Source organism: Thamnophis elegans, chromosome 7, assembly GCF_009769535.1.
Source record: "Thamnophis elegans isolate rThaEle1 chromosome 7, rThaEle1.pri, whole genome shotgun sequence".
In the NCBI taxonomy this organism is placed as follows: Eukaryota; Metazoa; Chordata; class Lepidosauria; order Squamata; family Colubridae; genus Thamnophis; species Thamnophis elegans.
Window position 1 is genome coordinate 79,704,768 of NC_045547.1, and position 24,606 is coordinate 79,729,373.

Consider the following 24,606-nt stretch of genomic DNA (forward strand, 5'->3'; position numbering starts at 1 on the left):
AACTTTGTATTTCTTAAAAACTTTGTTTCTGACAGAGTCAAGATCCTCTGAGACAGTGAGATGAAGTGTCTGCAACTACTATAAATTGCACAGATAAGTAGGAATCAATGCTTGGGAGTCTCAAAATACTTCTGCCTATTGGTACTGAAAAAAAGCTCTAAATATTTGTTTTACTTTATAATAAATGATTTCATGTTAAGTCTATTCCAGGCAAATGTACTGTCTTGAACCCTGCATCCAACTAATTTTGTCCAACTCATTTCGAGTGTAATTATGTCCGAGTTACAAGAATTGTTCCTTTATGAAGACCAAACAAAGCTTAAACATTTCTTTATTAAGAAACAAACATTCAAGTAAAATAGTGACACAAATGTGGAAAAGGCAACCCATTCAAATGGGAATAATGAAAGCAGTAAGCTGCCTTCAGCTCTGTATTCAGCAACGTTTCCCTGTGATAGCGGAAGCAAATGGTAAAACAATTTTCATCAATTGCAAATTCTCTTTGTAAAGTTGCTCAGGACGGTTAAGAGATCTTCTCGTGTAGCATCAGAAGAGCCCTTTTAACCTAAAACCTGTTGTATCCTCCGGAGAAACACGTCGGAATCCAATCCAGCGCAAGTACAGTGCAATTAATCACAGAAAAGGCAACTTAGTAAACACTGCTTAATTTCCCTCCCCACAAAAAGTGGAACATGAGATCCTGGCAAATACCTATGCAAACTCTTTAACAAATGTTAAGTGAAAAAATTACAGACTTGAACTAAATTTATAGATCTCCTTCAATATATAAAAATAAAGTACACAATCCTTCTCCGGTATGACATTCACTAGATGTGGTTGGGCAGGAATTCCCCAAATGAGGAAATCAGCTGGTAATTTTAAGAATAGCAGTCTCAAAACATCTGGCTCAGAAAGGCTGCTTTGAACCAATTTCATTATTTCTACCGATTGTCTAATTTCACCCGTATGGTTAGATAACGTCACTATGCTAATTCTTATACTGACCAAATTTGATGACGTTCCTGATCATTTCTAGCAAAGTGGATTTAATTCTTCTTAATTTTATGCTTGAAGTAATGTATAAAGCAATTTCCACATCAGAACAATACTTTGTATCAACCTTTAAAAAAAATATCAGAGTAGCCAGTAAGAATTCTTTAAAATGATTTATATCATCGTTGGATTAAAAAAATAATACCTATTGGCATTCATTGTACCACTTAAGGGTGTAAACGTATTTATAGTTCCTTGCACCCAACGAGATGTAGACGTGGTGTTTGAACAGTAATCCACTGTATGAACTCATCAGTATTTTGTAACCAAACAGAGTTTGCAACAAGGAATCACTGCACTTTTTGGCATGGCTAACGTAGATTTGGCAAAAACATTGCTGCAAAATGAGAAAGGTCTAGGTAATTGTTAAATTTTGATATTTCAGCAATGAATGCAGTAAATCTATTTTTTTTAAAAAAAACCAAAAGCTTTTCCATATATACCTGTAAAGTAAAAACCGAACAAATAAACAATTCAGGTTGCTGTGCACGTCCTTGTTCTTCTTTAAAGAGCTTTCTTACTAGAAGCCCCCGCTTGTTGCTGTGAAGTAAAACAGATGTATGAAAAAAATTAGTATAATTATTATATAGTTGATTTTCATTGCAAAATCACTCGGAATAATCAGAGATGGAGAAAAGCTGCTAAAATACACTGAAAGTAAAACTTGTGCCTCAGAGGTAAAATCTTAGCACATAAATCATAATTCAAATATGACAATTCACTATGGATGAATTTTCCCTATCTCAAAAGGGTTTTAGCTAATTGGTAAGAAGAATTTTTCATGGCTGTATTTCACACTGCACTGAATCCAATATTTCTTTTAACCTGTGTTTTTTTTAGAAAGCAAATTCAGTAGCTCTGAGAATTGTCGCTTTTTCCTTCTCCTCCACATTGCCATGCTAGGAGTACCAAATACTAAAATATTAATGAAGTTAATTGTTTAAAAGAAAATAAGCTTCATTCCAACAAAGTATTTTAAATACATGAAGGAATTCCTCTTATTCTGAAACAGTACTGTATCTTGAATTAAAAATGTATTTATGAATGTTGCCTTGCATAAGACACAAGGTCGTTATCTGGATTTAAAAAATTCTGCTTGAACAAATTAGATGCCTCTGCCTCCTACCTGTAGTCTTTCATGTTCTTTTACAAGGAGCTCATACTCTTTTTTAAGTTCTTCAGAGTGCTTCTTAGCAGCAGCAATTTCATTTCTTGTTATGAAGAGAGCTGTAAGACATAGACATGATATTATTCAGTACATATCACTGCATTTTTATTAATATCTCTGTCCCCTGAAGAATATCATTCCCAAAAATAAAATTATATTTTTAAATTGAGGAAAAAACTGGCAAGGACTTTCAGACAGATGGCAAAAGGTGAACTGAAATTTGAATAATTTAACTGCTCTAAAATAAACAAAGTACATTTCATAAATAATGCATTTTACCTGAAAAGTCAGAGCAATTTGTGAGGGGAGAAAACATTCATTGAAAAATTTCAGGTAATAGGCCTAAGAGTCAGCTTGCAGGCCTCACTGAAACAAAGTTTTAAACTAGCAAAATTGCAAAATGTACCAGACTAATATTTTCAAATGTGCTGACTTGTGCTGAATCTTCTCCTTGATATGGATATATTTAGAGCAGGAAGAGTGAGATGATGGGAAATGAGGAACTGAAAGTAACAAGTGTCTGAGAATTTTAAATGTACACGGGTGTTTGCAGAGAGTGACGGTCAGTGACAGTCAGTAACAAAGAACAAGGAAGTAAGTTGTGACATGCATGCCGAAAACTATAAAAAGAATGTCTTGGGAAGAGTTCAGGCCACTGGCCATAGCTAATCCTTGCTGGATTCAGCTCTGACAGTGGACCTTATTGCAATAAGATGCTAATTTAAATAATGCTATGTTTGCTATTGATGTCCAAAAATTATTCATGAAACAATAAACCTCTGATCTTAAAATAAGATTTATTGACTGGTTGCTTGTGGTTTCCCTTTGTTTTTTATATAGGGAAATTTTTATAACAAATTGCAAATCAATTGGAAAATAGAAGAAGATAGAGGATAGGAAAAATAGCTTCAGATTGAGAGAAAAAAATGGAGAGGAGACAAGAGTATAATTTTTATATATTTATATACACACTTGTCATATTTATTGACTTATTTTAAAATGCATAAACTTTTTGTTTAGCAGACGAGCTGAAGGAGAATATATGATAAACCCAATCTACTGTTGTAGATGACTTTGTTTACATTAACTTGCATCATCATGCAATTATACAAGTGACATAATTACATCAGTCATATAATCAAATGATTAAATAATTACATACATTTATGTAAATGATATAATTTACATGAATTGCCCAGGCTTTGCTTTTAATACATTTGTCTATTATTTGGTTATGGAAGAAAACATCTGTTATATTCAAATTTCTGTTAATAAAGATTCATTACATTACATAAGAGTTTAATATTTGCCACAGGAAGATATTAATTTTACGATGATTTACTATTTAATTTTTTTATGCTAATGAAAATGCCATAGTATTAGATTATTTTTGGCAACTTGATTTTACAGTAACTGAATTACTGTATGCTTTAAGAAGGACAGGCAAAACCCTTTGGTTGTAACTAAAAACAATACTATCTCTAAATATAACCAAGATAACTAGGGATAGTTGCACATCCACGACATTATTATGTTTTGACAAAAATATACTTATGGCAATATGGGTGAGGTCTTCTAAGTAGAAGAATGTCAAAGTTCAGTACATTAAAAAAATCTTTAACTTTGGGCTGTGACTGGTACACATCATGTTTGGAAGTGGGCTAGCATCCTATATAAACTACATGGACGGTAGCCTCAGTTTATGATGGCTTTAATATTGCAATAAACATTTTTTTTAAAAAAAAGTTACTGCCACTCTTCTTTTCAAATACAATTTCTACTACCTTTTCCTCCCCAAGCAAACAGCCACAAGACCAACCAAACCACTGAAATTCAAAGCAATGTGGCCTTTTGTAATTGAGAGATGGATATTTTATCCATGTCCAGTAATACTATTGGAATTTTTTGGGTGTGGCACCCAGTGTGCTGATAACCACAGAGACAAGAACAGCTCCATTATGCGATCATTTTTCAGCTTTGATTTTCAGAAGGTGATATTTTTGTGATGTTCTCCAATTCAATCTCTCATTCCATTCTCTTCTCATATTGCCACATCAATTATCTAGACTTTCTTCTTTTCAACCCCAGTTAAACCTGATGAGTTATGTGTCAAGATTTTTCATCAGTTTGTTTCTGGGACTTGCACAATATAGGTAGTTCTCAACTTATGACCACAATTGAGCCCAAAATTTATGTTGCTAAGTGAGAAATTTGCTAATTGAGTTTTGCCCCATTTTACAACTTTCCTCACTACATGTTGTGAAGTTCTGCAGTTGTTAAATTAGTAACACGGTTGTTAAGTGAATCTGATTTCCCAATTGACTTCGCTTGCCAGAAGTTTGGAAAATGATGATCACATGACCCCAAGACATGCAACAATCATAAATGTGAGTCAGTTCAAGCATCCAAATGTAAATCACATGACCATGGGGCTGCTGCAATGGTCATAAGTGTGAATAGTCACTAAGGGAACTTTTTAAAGTCAAGGACTACCTGTAGTTTAACCTCCTTTTAAACTACTGTTTCAATTATACAATCTAATCTAATCTAATCTAATCTAATCATTTTGTGTTTTAGAGGATTAAATTAATAACACTGTTCAATATTTAGAAAAGTAAAAAAATAAACCTTTTAATTTCCATGCCTGGGCTAAGTTAAAATGTCAAATATGACACCTGTCTAACTAAAAATAGCACTTACAAACTTAAGGCCTTATGCATACTTTTCTTTTAAATTTTCTAAAATTATTTTCAGATTTTGACTATAATTTTTTTTTGTTTCATAATGTTGTACATTAAATTGTTTCATAACTATCTAAACCACCACAGGAAACTGTATAGGAAGAAGTTCATCTCAAGAACAATGTTCTTATCGTGTTTATTTTGTATACAAGCCATGTCTGTTTATAAGAGCTACCAAACATTGTGTAAACTTTACTTTCCCTTCCTCGTTCCAAATCTTATCATCTTTCTATACATACAGAGGTGCGTGATCAAAACTTTGTAAGTTGCACACATACATCTGTGAAAATGAATATAATTAGTACTGGTGCTAAGCAGTTCTAATGCATACATTTGTCAGTAATACTTTGCATGTTTTATGATTAATATTATTCCCATCCTGCATAAGGAGGAAAACTGACAGATATATTCAACATTCAAATTAAAATTGAATTTGAGATATATATTTATTAATATTATATGCCCCCCTTTCCAAAAGTTCAAGATGTTATATACTGCATGTCCCGTTTTAGTTATTTTTCCATAACCTTCCATAACAGAAATTTATTTTTTCAAGCACACAGGTAGCTCTTTGCTATGCAGTTCTAATATATTAGTATTGAAGAGACTTAGATAATGAATAGATATTAGATCTATAGAATTATACTCATAAAACAAACCTATAATCTTTATTATTTACAAGTAGATCATAAAATGCTGAAGGAGAAATATCTCTGTCTAATTCTCAAGAACCTAATTTACAATCAAGAGTGATATCTGGAAAAAAAACAGCTTTTGCTATAGTTAGCTCCACATTCAATGCTCATATTTCAGAGTTAATTCTTTTTACAGGATTCTTGTTTCGTTGGCTGGTGTTTGAAATGCTAATGTTTGGAAAACTCTGCCGGCTTAAGACTGTATTCTATTTGATAGTTATACTGACTTTTGACAATTGTTTTGAGATTTAATTTGAAGACTGATGTTTGCCTACAAAAAAACATCATGTTCTCTGTGTAACCAAAGATTTAATACATTTTAGATGCCTGACCTTCACAAGGTCAAGCAATATTATTCATTTCAGCCAGTAAACACCCAAGAAGTTTCATAAATCTTGCTAGATCCAGAAAGCGCATGCAGAGTCAGGAAAATTCTGTCTATATCGTAGCGCTATTTTATTAAGAAAACTTAGATTGAACAAGGAAGTTAATAAAAGAACTGTGTTATCATACTCTTGGTTTTGATTCTCTTGAAGCAAACACAGATAATTGCTAGGTATCCTATTGATTGCAAAACAGATCATACCAGAATATGGTCATGATCTATACATTCTCTATATTTCTGCAGTTAGTTTTGCAATTTTTTCATAACACAACTGTAACCAGCTGTGCAGTCCTTTATTGAGAAGTAGCTTCTAAAGTTCTCAATAGCTAAGTAAACTGTGTTTTAATATTACATGTTAGGACTTCTATCTGCTTGCCAAAATCTATTTATTGCATATGTATGCCAACTGAATCCCAATGACTCTGGGTGTCTCACAAATAAAAGCATTGGGAAAAAAAAACCCCAGAAAGAATCCTTGAGTTACAATAGAAATTGGGACCAGAAGCTCCATTGCCAAGTGATGCAGTTGTAAATCACAAGGGCATAGCTCAGCAACGGTAACCTCTCCAATCCCACTTGCCATTGTTAACTGAATCTCAGCCATTGTTAGAAGAGGATCTCCTTCCGACTTCCTGCCAATTTCCCACTACCCTGGGGAAGCCAGCAGGAAATCGCAAGTCTGAAGAAGCTTGCAAGAAGGCTGATAATTAGGTTAAGTAGCTGCTGCTAGATGGGTTAGGAGGGAATAGGGGGGCACAGACGGCTGGAGCGATGTGATGTGAGTGAAACAAGGCTTGGGGTGGCTTCTGCTCACTGGGGGAAGGAGCAACGTGATGTGCAGGAGTTGTGCAATTCTCAGGGAGGGTGCATAAGGATGCGCGAGAGTGGCTCAGCAAGTCTCGGGGAGGATGCACAGGAGTGTTTAAGTGGCAGGGGAGTGTGGTGAGGTTCAAGAAAGATGCATAAGGGTCCATAAAGGGGCATGGAAAGGCTTGTGGAGGATATGTGGGTGTGCATGAGAGTGACATGACAAGACTTGGGAAGGATGCTCGAGGATGCACAAGTTGCAGAGAGATGTGAGGCTCAGGGAGATTGGAAGGGAAGTAAGACTGGGCTCAGGGTGGGGTTGTGCGAGTGGCCAGGATGGCAAGGCCTGGGGAGGAGAGGGTGTGTGGGGTTGCACAGGTAGCTGATGTGGTGCAAGTGCAAAGAGGTTGGGTAAGTGGGCATGGGCCAGGGAGACTTATCCTAATGACTTTTGACCTTCCCTGCCGGCATCCCCATTGATTTTCTGGAGAAGCTAGCAGGGAAAGGAGCAAATGGTGATTATAAGATCGTGGTTTTAGGTGTGAGCAAGTTGCCAAGTTCCCAGATTGTAATCATGTGACCGGGTGGATATTGGGACAGCAAGAACTTCAAGGACCAATGTAATCACCATTACTGTCATGACTTCAAATGAATAGCTGTAAATTGAGGACTGCTTCTAAAAGATATCAAGATGACAGAAACAGAACTGGAATGAAAAAAATAAACACGCCTACACAAACCAAAGAGGCTTTACTAACCCACACTAAAGGCCTGTTACAATCCTTCTTTTAGCTATAGCTGTGCATATCCTGGTTAAAATAATAGAAGTAGGTAGCAACCTATTGGCTCCATTGGAGGGAGCAAGTGTATTTTGCATCCTACACGACAGGGAACAAAATGTTTTGCAACTGTGATTCTATGCAAAATATATTTAGCAATTTAAAAAAAAATACCTTCTGAAGTTGCCTTTAATGCTGTTTTTAACTGATCCACTTCTACGGTTAGCTTCTCATTTGTTATCAAACACAAATGTTCACCGGTAGAATGTTTAGCTTCTCTCAATGTCTGCCAAAAGGAGGGGGAAAATGTATCAGTTCTCTGTTTCACATTTTCTATAATCCTGCCCCTATTCACATTTGGTCGGAGAGTGGGAGGAGGCATTTGGTTACCTTGGAGATACCTTTAGATTAAGTAATTAACTTTGCTAACCAAACCGTGACACTGGAGGTAATGCCTTTAGCCAAAGCTGGCACGTTACATAAATGTCTAATTTTGATTTTGATTTCTATGCTAATTTTGAATATCCATCCTTCCGAGGTCAGTAAAATGAGGACCCAGATTGTTGGGGGCAAGACGCTGACTCTGTAAATTACTTAGAGAGGGCTATAAAGCACTGTGAAGCGGTATTTAAGTCTAAGTGCTATTGTTCCAAGTGCTATTATGTCTTGTAACGTCTTCTAAGAAATATAAGAAAAAAAGGCCATGGTAGGGGAGTCTACAAATGAAACTGATATGAAAGAGATGGGCAATTAATACAGGGAAAAACAACCGATGAGCCAGGAAATATACCAGTTGCAATTTTTCGTTTTCTTCTAAGCATTTCCGGGCAGTTTCATTGCTGTTTGCTACTTCTATTTTCAGAATCTTCTCCGTTTCCATCTCTTTTGCCAATAGAGTGATAAGGGAAACAAGACGTCTCAATACACTATGGAGATAAAAATAAATAAATAACTGATTCATCGGCATAGCCAAAGCATCAACTGATATTCATTTTTCTAAGTTTTGTAATAAGCAAAGGAAACATTTCACTTTCTATCATTTCTAAAAATGATTTAAAACTACAAAAACTATATTTTAGAGATTTTTTTTTTAAAAAAAACAGACTTTACTGCTGTGCAGTATCCTGAATTGTTCAAATGCTCCAGAAGTTATTTGTTAAAACTTTAGAGAAACTTCCTGATGAATTACAACACATTTGCCATTAAATTTAGAAGGAAATTTTTGAAATTTTAATACCTTCAATTTTGGCTTAGGTCTGCAAACCAAATTCTGAACAGGTTTGATCCATATGCAGATGTAAATATGGAGTGCAGTACAGATAGGCCTTGACTTACAACCACATTGAGCCCAAAATTTCTGTTGCTAAGCAAGGGAGTTGTTAAATGAATTTGCCACAGTTTATGAACTTTCTTGCCAATTGTTAAGCGAATCCCTGCAAATTATCACTTTAGTAATATGGTTGTTAAGTGAATCTGGCTTCCCCCTTGACTTTGTCTGTCAAAAAGTGGCAAAAAATGGTCACATGACCCTGGGGCACCATAACCGTCATAAATAAATGCCACTTGCCAAGCATCCGAATTTAGATCACATCACCATGGGGAGGCTGCAATGGTCATAAGTGTGAAAAACGGTCACACTTTTTTCAGTGCTGTTGTAACTTTGGTCACTAAATGAACTATTATTAAGTCAAGGATTATCTATATAGATAAAATGGCTGTTGAATTCAAAGGATTCTCAATCCATGAGGATAAAATCCAATATATTAAAAAATGTGAAGGATAAAATCCGCACTCCTTGCCTGTGTCTCCCACTTGCACAGCTCAGAAGCTTTATATTTGACAGGCCAATATATGGAAACCCCTGTAGAATTATTTACTTGAAAGTAGCATGAAGATTTATTTCCTTTCAAGAAATTTAATGGCAAGTCTTCCAAACACAGAGAAACTAAATATAGCATGAGCAGTCTTTCCAATCAATTGTTCTATCACTGCCTTCTGAAACAGAACAGTATTATTCTAAGAAAGAGTATTAGTTTTATCCATGAACATCTGCTGTTCTTTATTTTATTTTATCCAATTCATATATTTGATGTTTTTAGAAAATGTTGACTCATAGCATTCTTATACTTACAGCCAAAGAAAGAGAGAAAATCCTGATATATAAAGATTTCGTTGTGATCTAAAGAGTTTCATCTGAATGTGATCCATTGAGGTGAGGCTTGAATGGGGTTTCTCTTCGTTTAATTGAACAGTTGAGTATTTCCTCACTTCTCTTATTGCATCTGGGAGCATAAATACATACATATATAAATTGCACCTGTTTTCTATTACCTCTTGGTATTTACTAGTTCAATATAGTTCTATACTGCCCATACCCTATTTTAATCATTGGGTCTCTGAAAATAAGATTTATATTAATGCATTAGAATTAATAGCTACTGAAATGAAATATAAAGTACATAAACTTCCTTGGACACTTCAATATTTAGTTAACTTTATACTTATGTACTTCAAATAGATGATTTTTTATAATAAAGGCTATATATATATATATTTGTCCGTCCATCCATCCTTCCAGATTTCCCTGTCCAGTCAGGTACAACTCTAAGGCACAGTGCTAATCTCCATTTCTTGACTGAGACAGCCAGCGTTGTCCGGAGATGTTTTGGTGGTCAGCATGGCTATATGCCAAAGGTGCACAGATTGTTCCCACCAAATAGGTACCTATTCATCTACTTGCATTTGTATGCTTTCAAACCGCTAGATGGGCAGGAGCTGAGGCAAGTAATGGGAGCTCACCCCATTGTGCATGCTCAGGTCTGGAACCTCCTCTCGAAGCTCAGCATCTTTAACTGCTGAGCCATTGCATCCCCGTACACATATGTGTATGTTACCATTCAATGTGTGAAATTTCACATTTTATACAATGCCTAAGAAATCTATAGAATGGCAAAAACGGGACATCAAAGTAAGAAACACTTAATATTCCACACATTTCCTACGCATTCTATTCAATGCCAAAAGACAAACAGGCAGAGTATAAAATATTTCTACTATACTTGTTACAACAAGGAGGCCAACATTGGTATTTTTCAGTTTTTTTCTTCACTAAAGAAAGTCCTGTACTCTATTTTGCATTTCTTCTTTGATTTTCATATATGTTTTTTCAATAAAGGGTTAATTGTAAACCTTTTCAGGATTCTCCTTTCATACTTTGCCTAAATACTGTAGTTCTTGTAATGCTTAGGTATCATATTCAATACCTAGGGAAAATATATAGCATTATTAAAATAACATACCAGACTTTTTGTACATGGCCTAAAAATGTCAGATATTCTATAGATTTACTAGGTATGCTATACAATGCCAGCTTTTCACACATTGCTGGAAAGAGAGAGAGAGAGAGAGAGAGAGAGAGAGAGAGAGAGAGAGAGAGAGAGAGAGAGAGAGAGAAAGAGAGAGAGAGAGAAAGAGAGAGAGAAATGTACCAAACATCGTAACTTAAATAAAAACAATATAATATTTAGCAATAATTTTAAAATGATCCTTAAACAAAAATAAGTTAGCAAAAAAGTTTTGTACAGTCCTCTAAAACAGCTTTTCCCAACCTGATGCTCTCTAAATATTAACCAACAATGCATATTTTAATTGTACTACCCAAAATGCTGATAGTATCTGATCAGACTTGCAATGCAAATTTCTAGCCACCACTACATTGATTGTCTTAAAGAAATCTATCTCCAGAAATTAGTTTTTCTCATAAAAATTCAAAAGTAACTGCTGTACAGTAGAAAGAGTGCCACCTGCTGATTCTTTAAAAAAATACTTCTTGCCATAAATATTTCAATAGATGTTTCATGCCAATCTTATTTATGTTTTACTATCAGATAATGAGAAAACACCACTTGCCTCTTGTTCAACTGATTTTGTAACATATATTGCCTCATCTGCAACAAAATCTATCTTTAGGTAGTAAATACAATCAACACTTTTTGCTTTCACATTCTGTTCATATTAATAGCAACATGCAAAATTGTTTTTCTACTTACCAAGAAATAAAACAATTAATATAACTATAATAGTAAGGAATGTCTTGTTCCAATAGGCTGCGATTCTATTCCATACAGAGATCATAAAAACCTTATTCCATCTATAAAAGAAACATTTTTTAAAAAAATCAATGTATGTACGCTCCATTAGGTAAGAATCTTAAGTATATGCACAAATTTACCCAATTTACTTTTCAAGCACTTGCCAATACAGGTAGTCCTCGACTTATGATCACAATCGAGTCCAAAATTTATGTTGTTAAGTGAGACATTAAGCCAGCTGGGGAAATATTTGGGTTAAATCAGTCCTGTAAAATTTATATTCATTGACTTTCATTGCCAGGAGGTCGCAAAAAGGGATCATGCTCCTAGGACACTGTAACTGTCATAATCAGTTGCCAAGCATTCAAATTTTGTTCACATGACCATGGGGATGCTGCAAAAGTGGTAAGCGTGAAAATGGTCATAAGTCACTTTTTTCATGACATTGTAACTTTAAAACAGTCATTAAATGAACTATTATAAGTCAAGGACTTCCTGTACTGCCTACAATAGCTGTTAAAATGTAGAGAATTTAAGTGAGAACACTTCTGTTTTATAAGGTCATAGCTCCAGTATCAATGGAGTCTCTAAATAACCATAAAATATAGTAACTAGTTTATGCCAAAGCCGACTTTGCAGAGATGTAAGAACTGCAAAGGATAAACTGTTGACAACTTATTTGTTAGGGGAAGTTCTTTCAGAGGAAGATAATCTTAGAAATGGAGAAGTATGCTTGAGTGTATGTCTAATATATGTTAGCCAGAGCAAAATTCGGTTGGATGACCATTAACTCAAAAGGCCAATTCATGCGATCATTTTTCAATTGATTTTGCCCCTAAAATACAGGACATTTGGATATTTCTGTTTATTGCAAATGGAACAAAGATTATGATACCAAATATAAACCATACATTGATTGGCGTCCTGAAATGTATTAAAAATAGATATGAGGGAAACACAAAACTCAAAAGACCATGTTCATTATTCATGTAGGGCCACTACAAGTAGTCCTTGACTTACAACCATAGTTGAACAAATCCAGCTTTGTCATCCCAAAATTTTTTAAAAATAGGAAGGAACTACATGTGCATTATTTGTGTAGGGTCACTACAGGAAGTCCTTGACTTATAAACATTTGCTTTTGACAATTGCAGCATCCCCATAGTTACATGACCAAAACTTAGCTGCTTGGCAACTGACTTGCATTTAACTCTGTTGCTGTGTCTCGGGGTCATTTTGAGACCTTCTGACTAGCAAAGTCAATGGGGAAGCCAGATTCACTTAAGAACCCTGTTTGTTACATGTATCCTCAACTTACAACAGTTCATTTAGTGACCGTTTGAAGCTATAACAGCATTGAAAAAAGTGACATATGACACCACCACCACCACTCCGGTCATGTAATGAAAATTCAGATGTTTGGCAATCATAAATTCATACTTACGCCGAATTGCGGTGTCCCAGGGTCACATGTTCATATTTTCTTTTTTTTTAATTAATTTTTTTTAATTTTTAATTTAAAACAAATACAACATCCTTCTTTACATGCTATAGAAAGTGTATCAGTTGGTTACAAATAGACTTTTGTGCATCTCTTCCACAGTCAACAAACATAATTCATGTTAACTTGAGCATTTTAACTCAAATATTCATACATGTCACCATCATCATATATCCATTTTCATTTGACTATAATTGTTATTAAAAAAATATTAATAATAATTTTTGTTACTTAAACAACACATGCCCACACCAGTGGGAAAATAAAAAATAAAAAAATAAAAATAAAAAAACAAGGCAGGGAAAAAAAAGAAAAGAAAAAAAAACCACAGGTATATATTATAAAAAAAGTATATCAGCTGGTTACAACATGTTTTGGTGCATCTCTTCCATTAATTCATATTAATTCAAATATGTTTAAATAACTGAAGTCAACTAAAAGTGGAGGTATAATGATGTCAATATGGTAAACATTTGAGTTAAGATATTTGACATGTTCATATTTTCCGACCTTCTGAGAAGCAAAGTCAATGGGGGAAGCCAGTTTCACTTAACAAGGCAGTGTTACTAATTGAACAACTGCAGTGATTCACTTAATAACTGTGGCAAGAAAGGTGGCAATACAGGGCAAAATTCGAACAAGTTTCTTGATTAGCAACAGGAATTTGGAGCTCCGTTAAGTCAAGAACTACCTGTACTAACTTAACAACTGCAGTGAATCACTAAACAAGCCGTAAAATGGAGCAAAACTCACTTAACAACTTGTCTCGCTTAGCAATAGAAACTTTGGGCTCTATAGTGGTCATAAGTCAAGGACTACCTGGTGTATAAGAAGCTATATTTCCTGATGGCTTTGTTGAGGCTGAAGGCACCTGTTTGGGCTTGCAAAGAAGCCTTGATGGAGCCATTCCTTGCAGCCCCAGCCACTCCAGCACAACAGACCATGATCAAGCCACCATTTAAAAAAACCCCTGCAAATAGATTGACATCAATGGCTTCTCTCCTTAACCCCTCTGCTCCCCCTCCCCAAAAACAATTTAAGTTTACTCTCAACCAGCCTGTGTCCCTTTGGGGGGGAAAAAAACCTATATGAAGGGTTTGCAGGCTGTCCTCAACGTACAACCGCGACCGAGTCCAAAATTCATGTTGCCAAGTGAGAAACTTGTTGAGTTTCGCCCCGTTTTACGACTTCCCGTGCTAACATTGGCGAAGCGAATCACTTGCCGTTGTTAAATGAGCGACACGGTCGTAAAGCGAATCCAGCTCTCCCCCCATTGACTTTGCTTGCCTGAAGGTCGCAAAAGGGGATCATGATACACACACACACACACACACACATACAGAGGACACTGCAACTGTCACATGTGTGAGTCAGTTCTCAAAAGCATCCCAATGTCACCATAGGGAAGCGGCTGGTCACAAGTCACTTTCTAACTCAGTGTTTCTCAACCTTGGCAACTTGAAGATGTCCGGACTTCAACTCCCAGAATTCCCCAGCCAGCAAATGCTGGCTGGGGAATTCTGGGAGTTGAAGTCCGGACATCTTCAAGTTGCCAAGGTTGAGAAACACTGTTCTAACTGACCGGTCCCTAAACGAACTGTTATAAGTCGAGGAGGCTGGAGGCACCTGCCTGGGCTTGCAAAGAAGCCTTGATGGAGCCATTCCTTGCAGCCCCAGCCACTCCAGCACAACAGACCATGATCCAGCCACCATTTTAAAAGCCCCCCCCCCCGGCAAACAAACCCACATCAACGGCTTCTCTCTTTATTTCCTCCCCCAAACAAACAAAACAAACCCCAATTAAGTCAACCAGCCTGTTTACTTTCAGGGGGGGGGGGGAAGAAACGCTGCACGAGAGGTTTATTTTTTCAGAATAAAAACTACACGAGGGGTTTATTTTCTCCCTAAGTAAAACTGCATGAAGGGTTTATTTACATCCGGGGTGGGGGGGGGGGTTATTTTCTCCCTAAGAAAAACTGCATGATTTCCTCAAAATAAAAGCTGCATGAAGGCTTTATTTCCCCCTAAGAAAAACGGCACGAGGGGTTTTATTTTCTCCCTCAGAAAAACTGCATGATTTTTCCTCAGAATAAAAGCTGCATGAAGGCTTTATTTCCTCCTAAGAAAAACGGCATCAGGGCTTTATTCCCCCCCCCCCCGAATAAAAACACGAGAGCTTTATTTCCCCCTAAGAAAAAAAACTATATGAGGGGTTTATTTTCCCTGAATGGAAAAACTGCACGAGGACTTTATTCGCCCCTAAGAAAAACCGCATGAGGGGTTTGTTTCTTTCCCCCCCGCGCTGAATAAAAATTGTATGAGGGGTTTATTCCCCTCCCTCGAATAAAAACTATGTGAGGACTTTATTTCCTCCCCCTCCCGGAATAAAAACGACGCGAGGCTTTTATTTTCCCTGAAGAAAAACTTCCCGCAGAAGAGAAGGCCCGGCCGGCCGCGATTTACCTCACGGGCGAGACGAGCGGCAGGCAGAGCAGGAGCAACAAGGCGATTTCGCCGTAGAGAAAGGCGGCCACGACGCCCCATTGGTAGGTCATGGCGCCTCTGAAGGGGACCCTCCACCGCCGCTGCTCCTGAGGAAGGAAGCCCCGTTAGCTTGGCGGGGACCGAAGGAAAAAACCCCTCCTCAGGCCGGTATTCGCCGGGTCAACGTTCTCCCCCCACGCGGCCAGACCCGGAGAAGCCACCGGCGCAGCTCGGCGACTTATCCGCGTTTCTCCCGCGCCATCCCGGCCCAAGCGTCACCCGGGGGCGCCTCCTCCGCCGCGCGGCCCAGGCTTTCCTGTCAGGCGGCCCGAGCGAAGTCCTACTCGCCCGAGGCGTCGTTATACCTCCGGCAGGGCGGGAAAACGGCGGCTTCCTTCGCTCCCTCAGGCCGGGAAGCCGCCGCCGCCGCCGTCCAGTCTTCCAGCCGGCTCACCTCAGGCCGGGGAGCGATATATTTTTTTTAACCTCAGGCTTCCCTCCAGTTTCGGTTTGGGCTCAGCGCGCGGGGTGGCTGGGTGGGCGTGTAACGTGTGAATTGGGAAACTCGGGTTGGGAGTAGGTGGGGCGGATGAGGGAAGGGTACGAGCCCCGCAACGTGAATGGTAGGCTTTTTATTTGTACGGCGGCGGCGGGGGAATGCTTGGCCGCAGCTCCCCTTGCAAACTCCGCTTTCACACGTTGCAGTGGGGATCTGAGGGAATCCAGTGGATTACAACCCGGGTGTGTGGGGTATCCGTTTGCAAGGCTGGCTGGCTTGCTTGTTGCAGGCTGAGGAGGTGGCCTTGGGGGCCCTAAATTTACACTTCTGTGGGAAGCCCCCCTCTTCCTAGATAGAAAAATGAAATATTTTGATTATATATGTGTGTGTGTGTGTTTTTATTTGTGCTGATAAATAAATAAAGGGAGACTAGTATAGATCTATTTCAAGCTATTTAGCTCTCATCAGCTAGCCATACCCTTACTGGGATTTGAACCTGGGGTATGGCTAGCTGATGAGAGCTAAATAGCTTGAAATAGATCTATACTAGTCTCCCTTTATTTATTTATCAGCACAAATAAAAAAACACAAATATAACAAAGGCAACAGTAAAAATATTGGGTTTCTGTCGTGATGGACTCTTGTGAAGAGCCCGAAGGACAGATAGTTAGCTTCCTCCCATAATTGGGGCTTACCAGGGGTTGTAAAAAATCTAATATATATATGTGTGTGTGTGTGTTTTATTTGTGCTGATAAATAAATAAAGGGAGACTAGTATAGATCTATTTCAAGCTATTTAGCTCTCATCAGCTAGCCATACCCTTACTGGGATTCGAACCTGTGCTCTATTGCCTCTTAGGCAGATGTTATGCTCAATGGTTAACACATCTGCCTAAGAGGCAATAGAGCACAGGTTCGGTTCCCAGCAAGGGTATGGCTAGCTGATGAGAGCTAAATATCTTGAAATAGATCTATACTAGTCTCCCTTTATTTATTTATCAGCACAAATAAAAAAATTTTTATTTTTATTTTTTTGCCCCTTCTCATGGGATTGTGGGAAGTTATCATCCAGCCCTCTCCCAGAAAAATGAAATATCCTAGGAAATATTGAAAAGGCGGAATATTTCTCTGGATGTGAAAAGAAACCTGTTTCAAAAGACAGAATAGTTGCCTATAGCTTTCTGCCCATCCCCAGCTAATGGGCCATTAAGATGGCCAGGCTAGCCCACTTTACATAATAAAGACTTCTCCACTGCGGCTGCAGGGGGAAGGGATATTACTCAACTGACCACAAGGCAACTGAGAACTCATCACAGCCTAGAGAGTAGCCCCCTGCATGGCACCATGGGAGTCTGACAACCAGTCAGAATACATTTCTTACACAGGAACAGGAAACAGAGAGGTGGGACTGAACAGGGGATAAAAAGCCTAGCAAGCCCCTCCCTCAGCCCTTCTCTTCTCCTCCACCTATATTGAAACATGTGATCACCTTTTCTGTTCAGGACTCAAGCCATGTGGCCCTGTCCAACAATAAACCATCTTTCCAAGCAGCCTCCATGTCTCCAGTGTCTTTTTCCCCACTTGGAGCTGAACCCAGAAGGACATTTCTTTCAACAGCAGAAAGCAGCCCCCAAGTCTTTCTTAGTAGATGCCAGCACTTAAAGGCAGTGGTTCCCAACCTTTTTTTGGCCATGGCCCACCTAAGGATCTTTAAAATCCTGATTATATAATTCTAACTTTACTCAAAAAGCGAACTCTACTCTTGTGGGAGGAAGCCTAAAAGGCCATTTAACTTGTTTTAAACAAGATTCAAAGTGCCCCCTTATAACAGCAGCTAGAATTGTATTTGCACAAAATTGGAAAGCAGGCAAAATCCCATCTGGAAGGGGAGTATAATAAAGAAAATATTAGACTCTGCAGAAATGAACAGGTTGACATTGAGAATAAAGGACTAAGAGGAATCCGTGTACTAACAGGACATGGGAGCGATTTTATGACTGGCTTGAAAAAAATGTAAATAGAAAGAAAAAGGAACAAAACGTGAAATAAATATCTCACGACACATAATTAAATTAGGGGGAGGGAAAATAAGAAAACACCAAAATGTAAATATGCAGGCGCAAAAACGATATGAATTGACAAATGTTAAATAGCAATTATAAGAATGTATATATCTAAGAATTAATTTGAAAGGAAAAATAAAAAAAAACTTTCCAAAAAAAAAAGATTCAAATTGTCCCCATTAAAAATCAAATTGCCCCCCATGTTGGGAACCACTGACTTAAGGAGATAAGGAGGTTATTGTAAGAGGAAGCTGACTATCTAGATGGCCCCATTCACAAGCAAAGCGAATACTCCCAGCAGAAGTCCATTCAAGACAAGCTATTTCAAGACCTCTTATAAGCTTATAAGCGTGCGAGGCGATATTCTGGGGAGGGGGGGGGAGAAAACGGGTTTAAAAGTTTTCAAAACTATAGTGTATATGCATAATTATAGGCAAATGATATGCATATCATTTTGTAAGGGGTGCGAGAATATATCAGAAACATTCTAGCGGTGCGGGGTGTAGAAAAGGTTGGGAACCCCTGCCATACAGCAAAGTTTGATAGCTAACAAAAGCAGAGTAAATAGCATTATAACGAGCAGCCCCTCACTCAAAATCCAGCACAGGATATATAAGCCATCAGCCACACAACCCAACTCAACACCTTCTTTAGAAACACAAAGCCCATATTGCACAAATCCCAAACTTTTTAAAAAAAATCAGAACCGGTATAAGAACCCTTCCTTTCACTCAGCTAGTTGTTTAGCTGACCCATAACTGCACACTGTTTTTGTGTGTGGTTTTGTTTATCAATAAACTTTCTTTCCAATCAGCCTCCATGTTGTTTCCAGCTTTTTTCTCCCAGTTTGGAGTTGAATGGGATGGATTTTCCTTCCAACTCTTTGAAAGCTGGCTAGATCAAGCTAAGCAGCTTCAAACTAGAACTGATGAGGAAAATTGGGATTCCCCCCCCCCAAAAAAAAATGACATTGCTACTTTGGGGGGGGGGGGATCCCCCTGCATTTTTACCAACTATTATAGAATGGTTACATTTCATATATGGACTGTGTCACCTATCAATTTTCAGTGATGTTGAAAAAAATACGGGGTCCTAACACTGTTGTAAGGATTGCATATGTATTATTTATGTATTCATCACAGTTGTTATGCTGAATAAATCTATCCACACTGTTATGGAATATTGTTATTTTTAGGAGTGCGGACAATTGCTGAGTAACATCCCCCAAATCTGTTTTTCTTTATTTGAAACTAGCTGACCAAAATTAAGCTAGGTCAGAGTTGAAAAAACATCTGAGAAGGCAAACTTTGCTATGGAAACATGGACGTCTACACAAAATCACCAGGAGTCAAGTTCAACCTGCTTCTACCTTCAGGAGGCCGACAACAGCTTCATTTTTTTTTTAATGTTTCCCATTTCAATACCTGTTCTTATTTAATAATCCCACTACCTTAATCAAATAGGAAATTCCAGATGGCTTGCATACAAAGGAATAAATAGGGCACTGTCATAATAAACAACAAATGACACATTTTTGTAACCCTCTAGCAAAAGTCAAACATTTACTAATAGTTATTCCAATCATCAACAACTATTTGATTTAAAGGTATTTGTAAAACTATAAGTCTAAGTGCTATTGCTATCCAAAACAAGATTGTTTTAAATTGATTTTATCTGAGGGGTCCTTGGTACTCTGTGAGCTTGCTTGTTTTCTTGCAGACATTTCATTACCCAAACTAGGTAACATCAAAGTCAACTAAAATGTTAATCTTACGGCCAATTTTCATTTCCCCCATACTATAGTTATTTATAGCTTCTCTATAGCTTTCTATCATCCACCCATTTCCCCTGGCCCTTTTATTTAGTAAACGTATAGGTTTTTTCTCTTAGTGGATTGGGATTACATACCCTGGTGTAGTCCAATTGGCAAGGATGAGGACTAGTAGCTTGAAATCTGAGCTGTTGAATGGGAACATGTAGGATGGCAACAACAGCAGCTGAGGTGTTCCCAAACTAGTAATCCTGGATTGGTGCAATTAAAACTAAACTACTTCTGGTGCACCTTTATTAATTATATCTCTCCATCCTTTATTCAACCTGATTTTCCATACACACTAATTGTAATTACTCCACCCAGAAACACATATCAAAAATTTAGGGCCCCTGCCTTAAATTACAAATACAGGTAGTCCTCGCCTTACGACCCCCAATTGAGCCCCAAATTTCTGTTGCTACAGTTAACTGAGTTTTGGCTCATTTTATGACCTTTCTTGCCACAGTTGTTAAGTGAACCATTGCAGTTACTAACATGGTTGTTAAGTGAATCTGGCTTTCCTCGTCAGAAGGTCGCAAAAGGTGAAGTGATGACCCTGGAGAAATTCAGGCCAGTTGCCAAGCATCTGAATTTTGATCATGTGACTATGGAGCAGCTGCAATGGTTGTGTGAAAAACAGTCATAAGTCACTTTTTTTCAGTGCCGTAACTTCAAATGGCACGTAACAAATGGTGGTGACTCTAGGACTACCTGCACAACAGGATTAGTCCAAGATTAAGAGGTGTGGCATGTACATGAAGCAATTTTGAATGGATGTAGGTTGATAAATACAATCTCATCCATGTTTATTTGATAACAAGTCTCATGAACTGACGCCTGACTTTTGCAAGTAGAGATAAAACTGCAGAATAAAGGCTTAGGGTGGTCTTCGAACTGATGTTTCTCCAGAAAACTACTATATTTCTTTAGAAATCTACTATATTCACTTTTTCTGACCCCCTCCTCCGTCCAGTAACGAAAGCTGAGACACGCTTAATGGGAATGTCCTTTAATAGCAAGACCAGACTCTCGGTGGCTGAAAGCCAAGTAAACAAACAGATCAGGGCCTTGGCAGCAAGTCCGACAAACCTTGGCAGCAATTCAGACAAACTCTGGCAGCAATCCAGCCTGCCAAGTTAGTTTCTCTTTAGTCAAAGCGTTGACTTCTGCAAGAAAGGCGTGGCACAAGCAGTCTTTTTTATAGTCTGGAGAGGAGCCTAATGACCATCAGCTGAGCGTAATTACCTCCTGTAATTACGTAATTGTTGCCGAGTAGCTCTTCGACGGCGTGCATCCCGGAACAACTTACTGTTGGTTTCCGGCTCACTCTCCTTTGTCTCTTCCCCACTGATCCAAGGCTCAGGCGCCCCCTGGTGGCCAACCAGTTTCTCTGCGCCCTGCTCGGAGTCGGAACCCTATCCAGGGTCCTCCACATCCTCCAGGGCCGACTCATAGGGCCCCTCGCTGTCGGAGTCTGGTGGAAACTCCAATGGCTCCTGCTGGGCCACAACATTTACTACAGTGTGATTCTCAGTCATCCAGGTCATGGTTGTCACAAAGGTGGTTTTTCAAGAGGCAACTGGACTTTCTTGCTTTTCTTTGCAGGCGTTTCTCTTCTCATCCAAGAAGCTTCTTCAGCTCTCTCACGAACTATAGTCAGAGCCGAAGAAGCTTCTTGGATGAGAAGCGAAACGTCTTCAAATAAAAATCAGCCCAGTTGCCTTTCGAAAAGCACCTTTGGGACTATAGCATGATCAAAGAAATTCAGCAAGCTATGATCATTCAAATATATTCCAAAAGTACACTCCTTCCAAAGAATGATTATTATCTAGAATTATTAACAGGGGAAGTTTTTAATCAGCTCGTAGATATTAATCTCTGCTGAAAGGAATGTAGGATACTGGAAGAGGAGGAGGAGAATTACAGGTATTCCACAACTTACAACCATTTGTAGTTACTACGGCACTGAAAAAAGTGACTTATGACTCACTTTTATGGCCATTGCATCACCCTATGGTCACATGATCAAAATTGGGATGTTGGCAACTGGCTCAGATTTATGACGGTTGCAACGTCCCAGGGTCTTGTGATCACCTTTTGTGACCTTCTAACAAGCAAAGGGAAGCCAGATTCACTTAACAACCAGGATTACTAGCTTAACAACTGCGGTCATTCATTTAACAGCTGTTGCAAGAAAGGTCTTAATATGGGACAAAAGTCACTTAACCACTGTCTTGTTTAGCAACATAAATTTCTGAGCTCAATTGTGGTTGCACGTCAAGGACCACCCGTATATCTGATTGTCATCAGTATCTTTGTATATTATAGCCACATGTATAGCTGCGCTTGGTCCAAACAAACCAACGGTCAACCTCGAAGCTGGTCTGGACGAAACCACCTTGCAGCTTCAGTGCTGCCACACTGGAGCTGAGGGATAGGGGATGAGAGATATCTGGGGCTGTGTAGTCAAAACAAAATACTTTCTCTTGGGAACCAAGGTCATTCGCACACCTGGTCAAAGGAAGGAGGAGTGATTTGACCAGACCACCAGACAGCGCCTTGATTGGACCATGTGACCGATTGTTTGGGGTTGAGGGAAAAACTTTTAATTAGGTGAAAAACCGTGGGACTTTTCAGAGTCTGTTTTCTCCAGATATGCGCCAATATGATATTGCCAATAAAGCTATTCTTTGAGGAACCCACCTGCCTTGGAGTTTTGCTTGATATGGATCTATTACTTGGAACCCCAACATCAACTTGAGATTATGGTTCACAGTTTGCACCTATCAGCCGCCGATGAAGGCTGAATAAACCTATCGATGCTCGCTGCTTTTCTTCACAATTTGCTCATAAGAAAATGCCAACTTCGTATAAATGCACACACTGAAATCCTTGAGTAGAAAAAGCCACCGTAGACGCCCACAACTTAAGATAATAAGCTTGGTCTTCTCATGGTTAAATAGATCTAGGAGGCTACCGAATTCCATAATTATCTCTAAGGTAGTCCAGAACAGCAGACGTACTTGATAAAACGTTAAAAATCTTCTTTTCTTGCTTCGAAGTCACCCTCTCGAGCATGTACATTAAATGATGATGAAAGCAGGTGAAAGGGACACCCTGGTCAAGGGCTATGTCCACCCAATCCTGGACACACTGCAGAGGGGTCTCTTCATATCCTGCAAATAAAGCTGGATTGGCTAAAAGCCCTCTCGCAACCATGACCCCTACAAAAGGAAAACAAATATATTTTCAGAAAACCACAAATACGTATTTAATTTATCCTAAAGCTGGAATGAATATTTTTTTTGGTATCCACTGACAGTGTCCGTGGCTGTACTATTTTCTTGTAGAACAAGAAGTGGTGTTGATGGAAAAAAGATTGGACCAGGTTTTTTATTTTTCCTTTCCCGAGTCTAAATCTTTCTCAACCTTGGCAACTTGAAGATGGCAGACTTCAAATCAGGGGTGAAATCCAGCAGGTTCTAGAGAACCAGCAGTGGAAATTTTGAGTAGTTCGGAGTACCAGCAAATGCCACCTCTGGCTGGCCGCAGAGTGGGGTGGGAATGGAGATTTTGCAGTATCCTTCCCCTGGAGTGGGAAGGGTATGGAGATTTTGCAATATCCTTCCCCTGGAGTGGGGTGGGAATGGAGATTTTGCAATATCCTTCCCCTGGAGTGGGGAGGGAATGGGGATTTTGTAGTATCCTTCCCCTCGAATGGGGTGGGAATGGAGATTTTACAGTATCCTTCCCCTGGTTTGGGGAGGGAATGGAGATTTTGCAGTATCCATCCCCTGGAATGAAGTGGGAATGGAGATTTTGCAGTATCCTTCCCCTGGAATGGGGAAGCAATGGAGATTTTGCAGTATCCTTCCCCTGGAATGGGGAGGCAATGGAGATTTTGCAGTATCCTTCCCCTGGAATGGGGAGGCAATGGAGATTTTGCAGTATCCTTCCCCTGGAATGGGGAGGCAGTGGAGATTTTACAGTATCCTTCCCCTGGAATGGGGAGGCAATGGAGATTTTGCAGTATCCTTCCCCTGGAATGGGGAGGCAATGGAGATTTTGCAGTATCCTTCCCCTGGAATGGGGAGATTTTGCAGTATCCTTCCCCTGGAATGTGGAGGGAATGGAGATTTTGCAGTATCCTTCCCCTGCCACGCCCACCAAGCCGCGCCCACAGAACCAGTAGTAAAAAAAAAAAAAGAATTTCACCACCGCTTCAAATCCTCAAAATGCATATTGCCAACTTTGGACAAGCGGTTGTTGGTGTGGGGCTTGAGAGGTCACAAAATGCGAAGGGGTCGGTGAACATGGATCGCTCACCAATCTCTTGAAGGTGATGCGCATTTGGAAGAGCTGGAGAAGTTGCATGACCTACTTAAGGAGCATCATAATCCCTTATTTATTAAAAAGTTTTGAAATGCTGGGAGCTAGAGGAATTGGTTAACAGTAATATTGAAGATACTAGAAGCAGAACGGCAGCCTTCTGAAAAATTCAGATGATTAACAGAGGGAGATAGATTT

The 24,606-nt window shown here is 38.8% G+C and overlaps 1 protein-coding gene across 2 annotated transcripts in view; it reads right to left on the minus strand.

Moving 5' to 3' along the window:
- Positions 1-313: 313 nt before the first annotated feature.
- The window catches only part of DUS4L (dihydrouridine synthase 4 like), a 33,197-nt gene continuing 8,904 nt past the window's right edge, over positions 314-24,606 (minus strand). The window contains exons 8-14 of one of the 2 annotated variants that reach the window (XM_032221232.1): positions 15,684-15,780; positions 11,678-11,778; positions 9,760-9,910; positions 8,419-8,554; positions 7,803-7,914; positions 2,180-2,280; positions 314-1,593 (exon numbers count right to left, since the gene is read on the minus strand). In XM_032221232.1, coding sequence (XP_032077123.1) covers positions 1,558-1,593; positions 2,180-2,280; positions 7,803-7,914; positions 8,419-8,554; positions 9,760-9,910; positions 11,678-11,778; positions 15,684-15,780 — 734 coding nt within the window. In that variant the 3' untranslated portion in view covers positions 314-1,557. Of the gene's footprint in view, positions 1,594-2,179; positions 2,281-7,802; positions 7,915-8,418; positions 8,555-9,759; positions 9,911-11,677; positions 11,779-15,683; positions 15,781-22,288; positions 23,304-24,606 lie in introns of those variants that run through there. The other variant, XM_032221231.1, reaches the window with a different exon arrangement.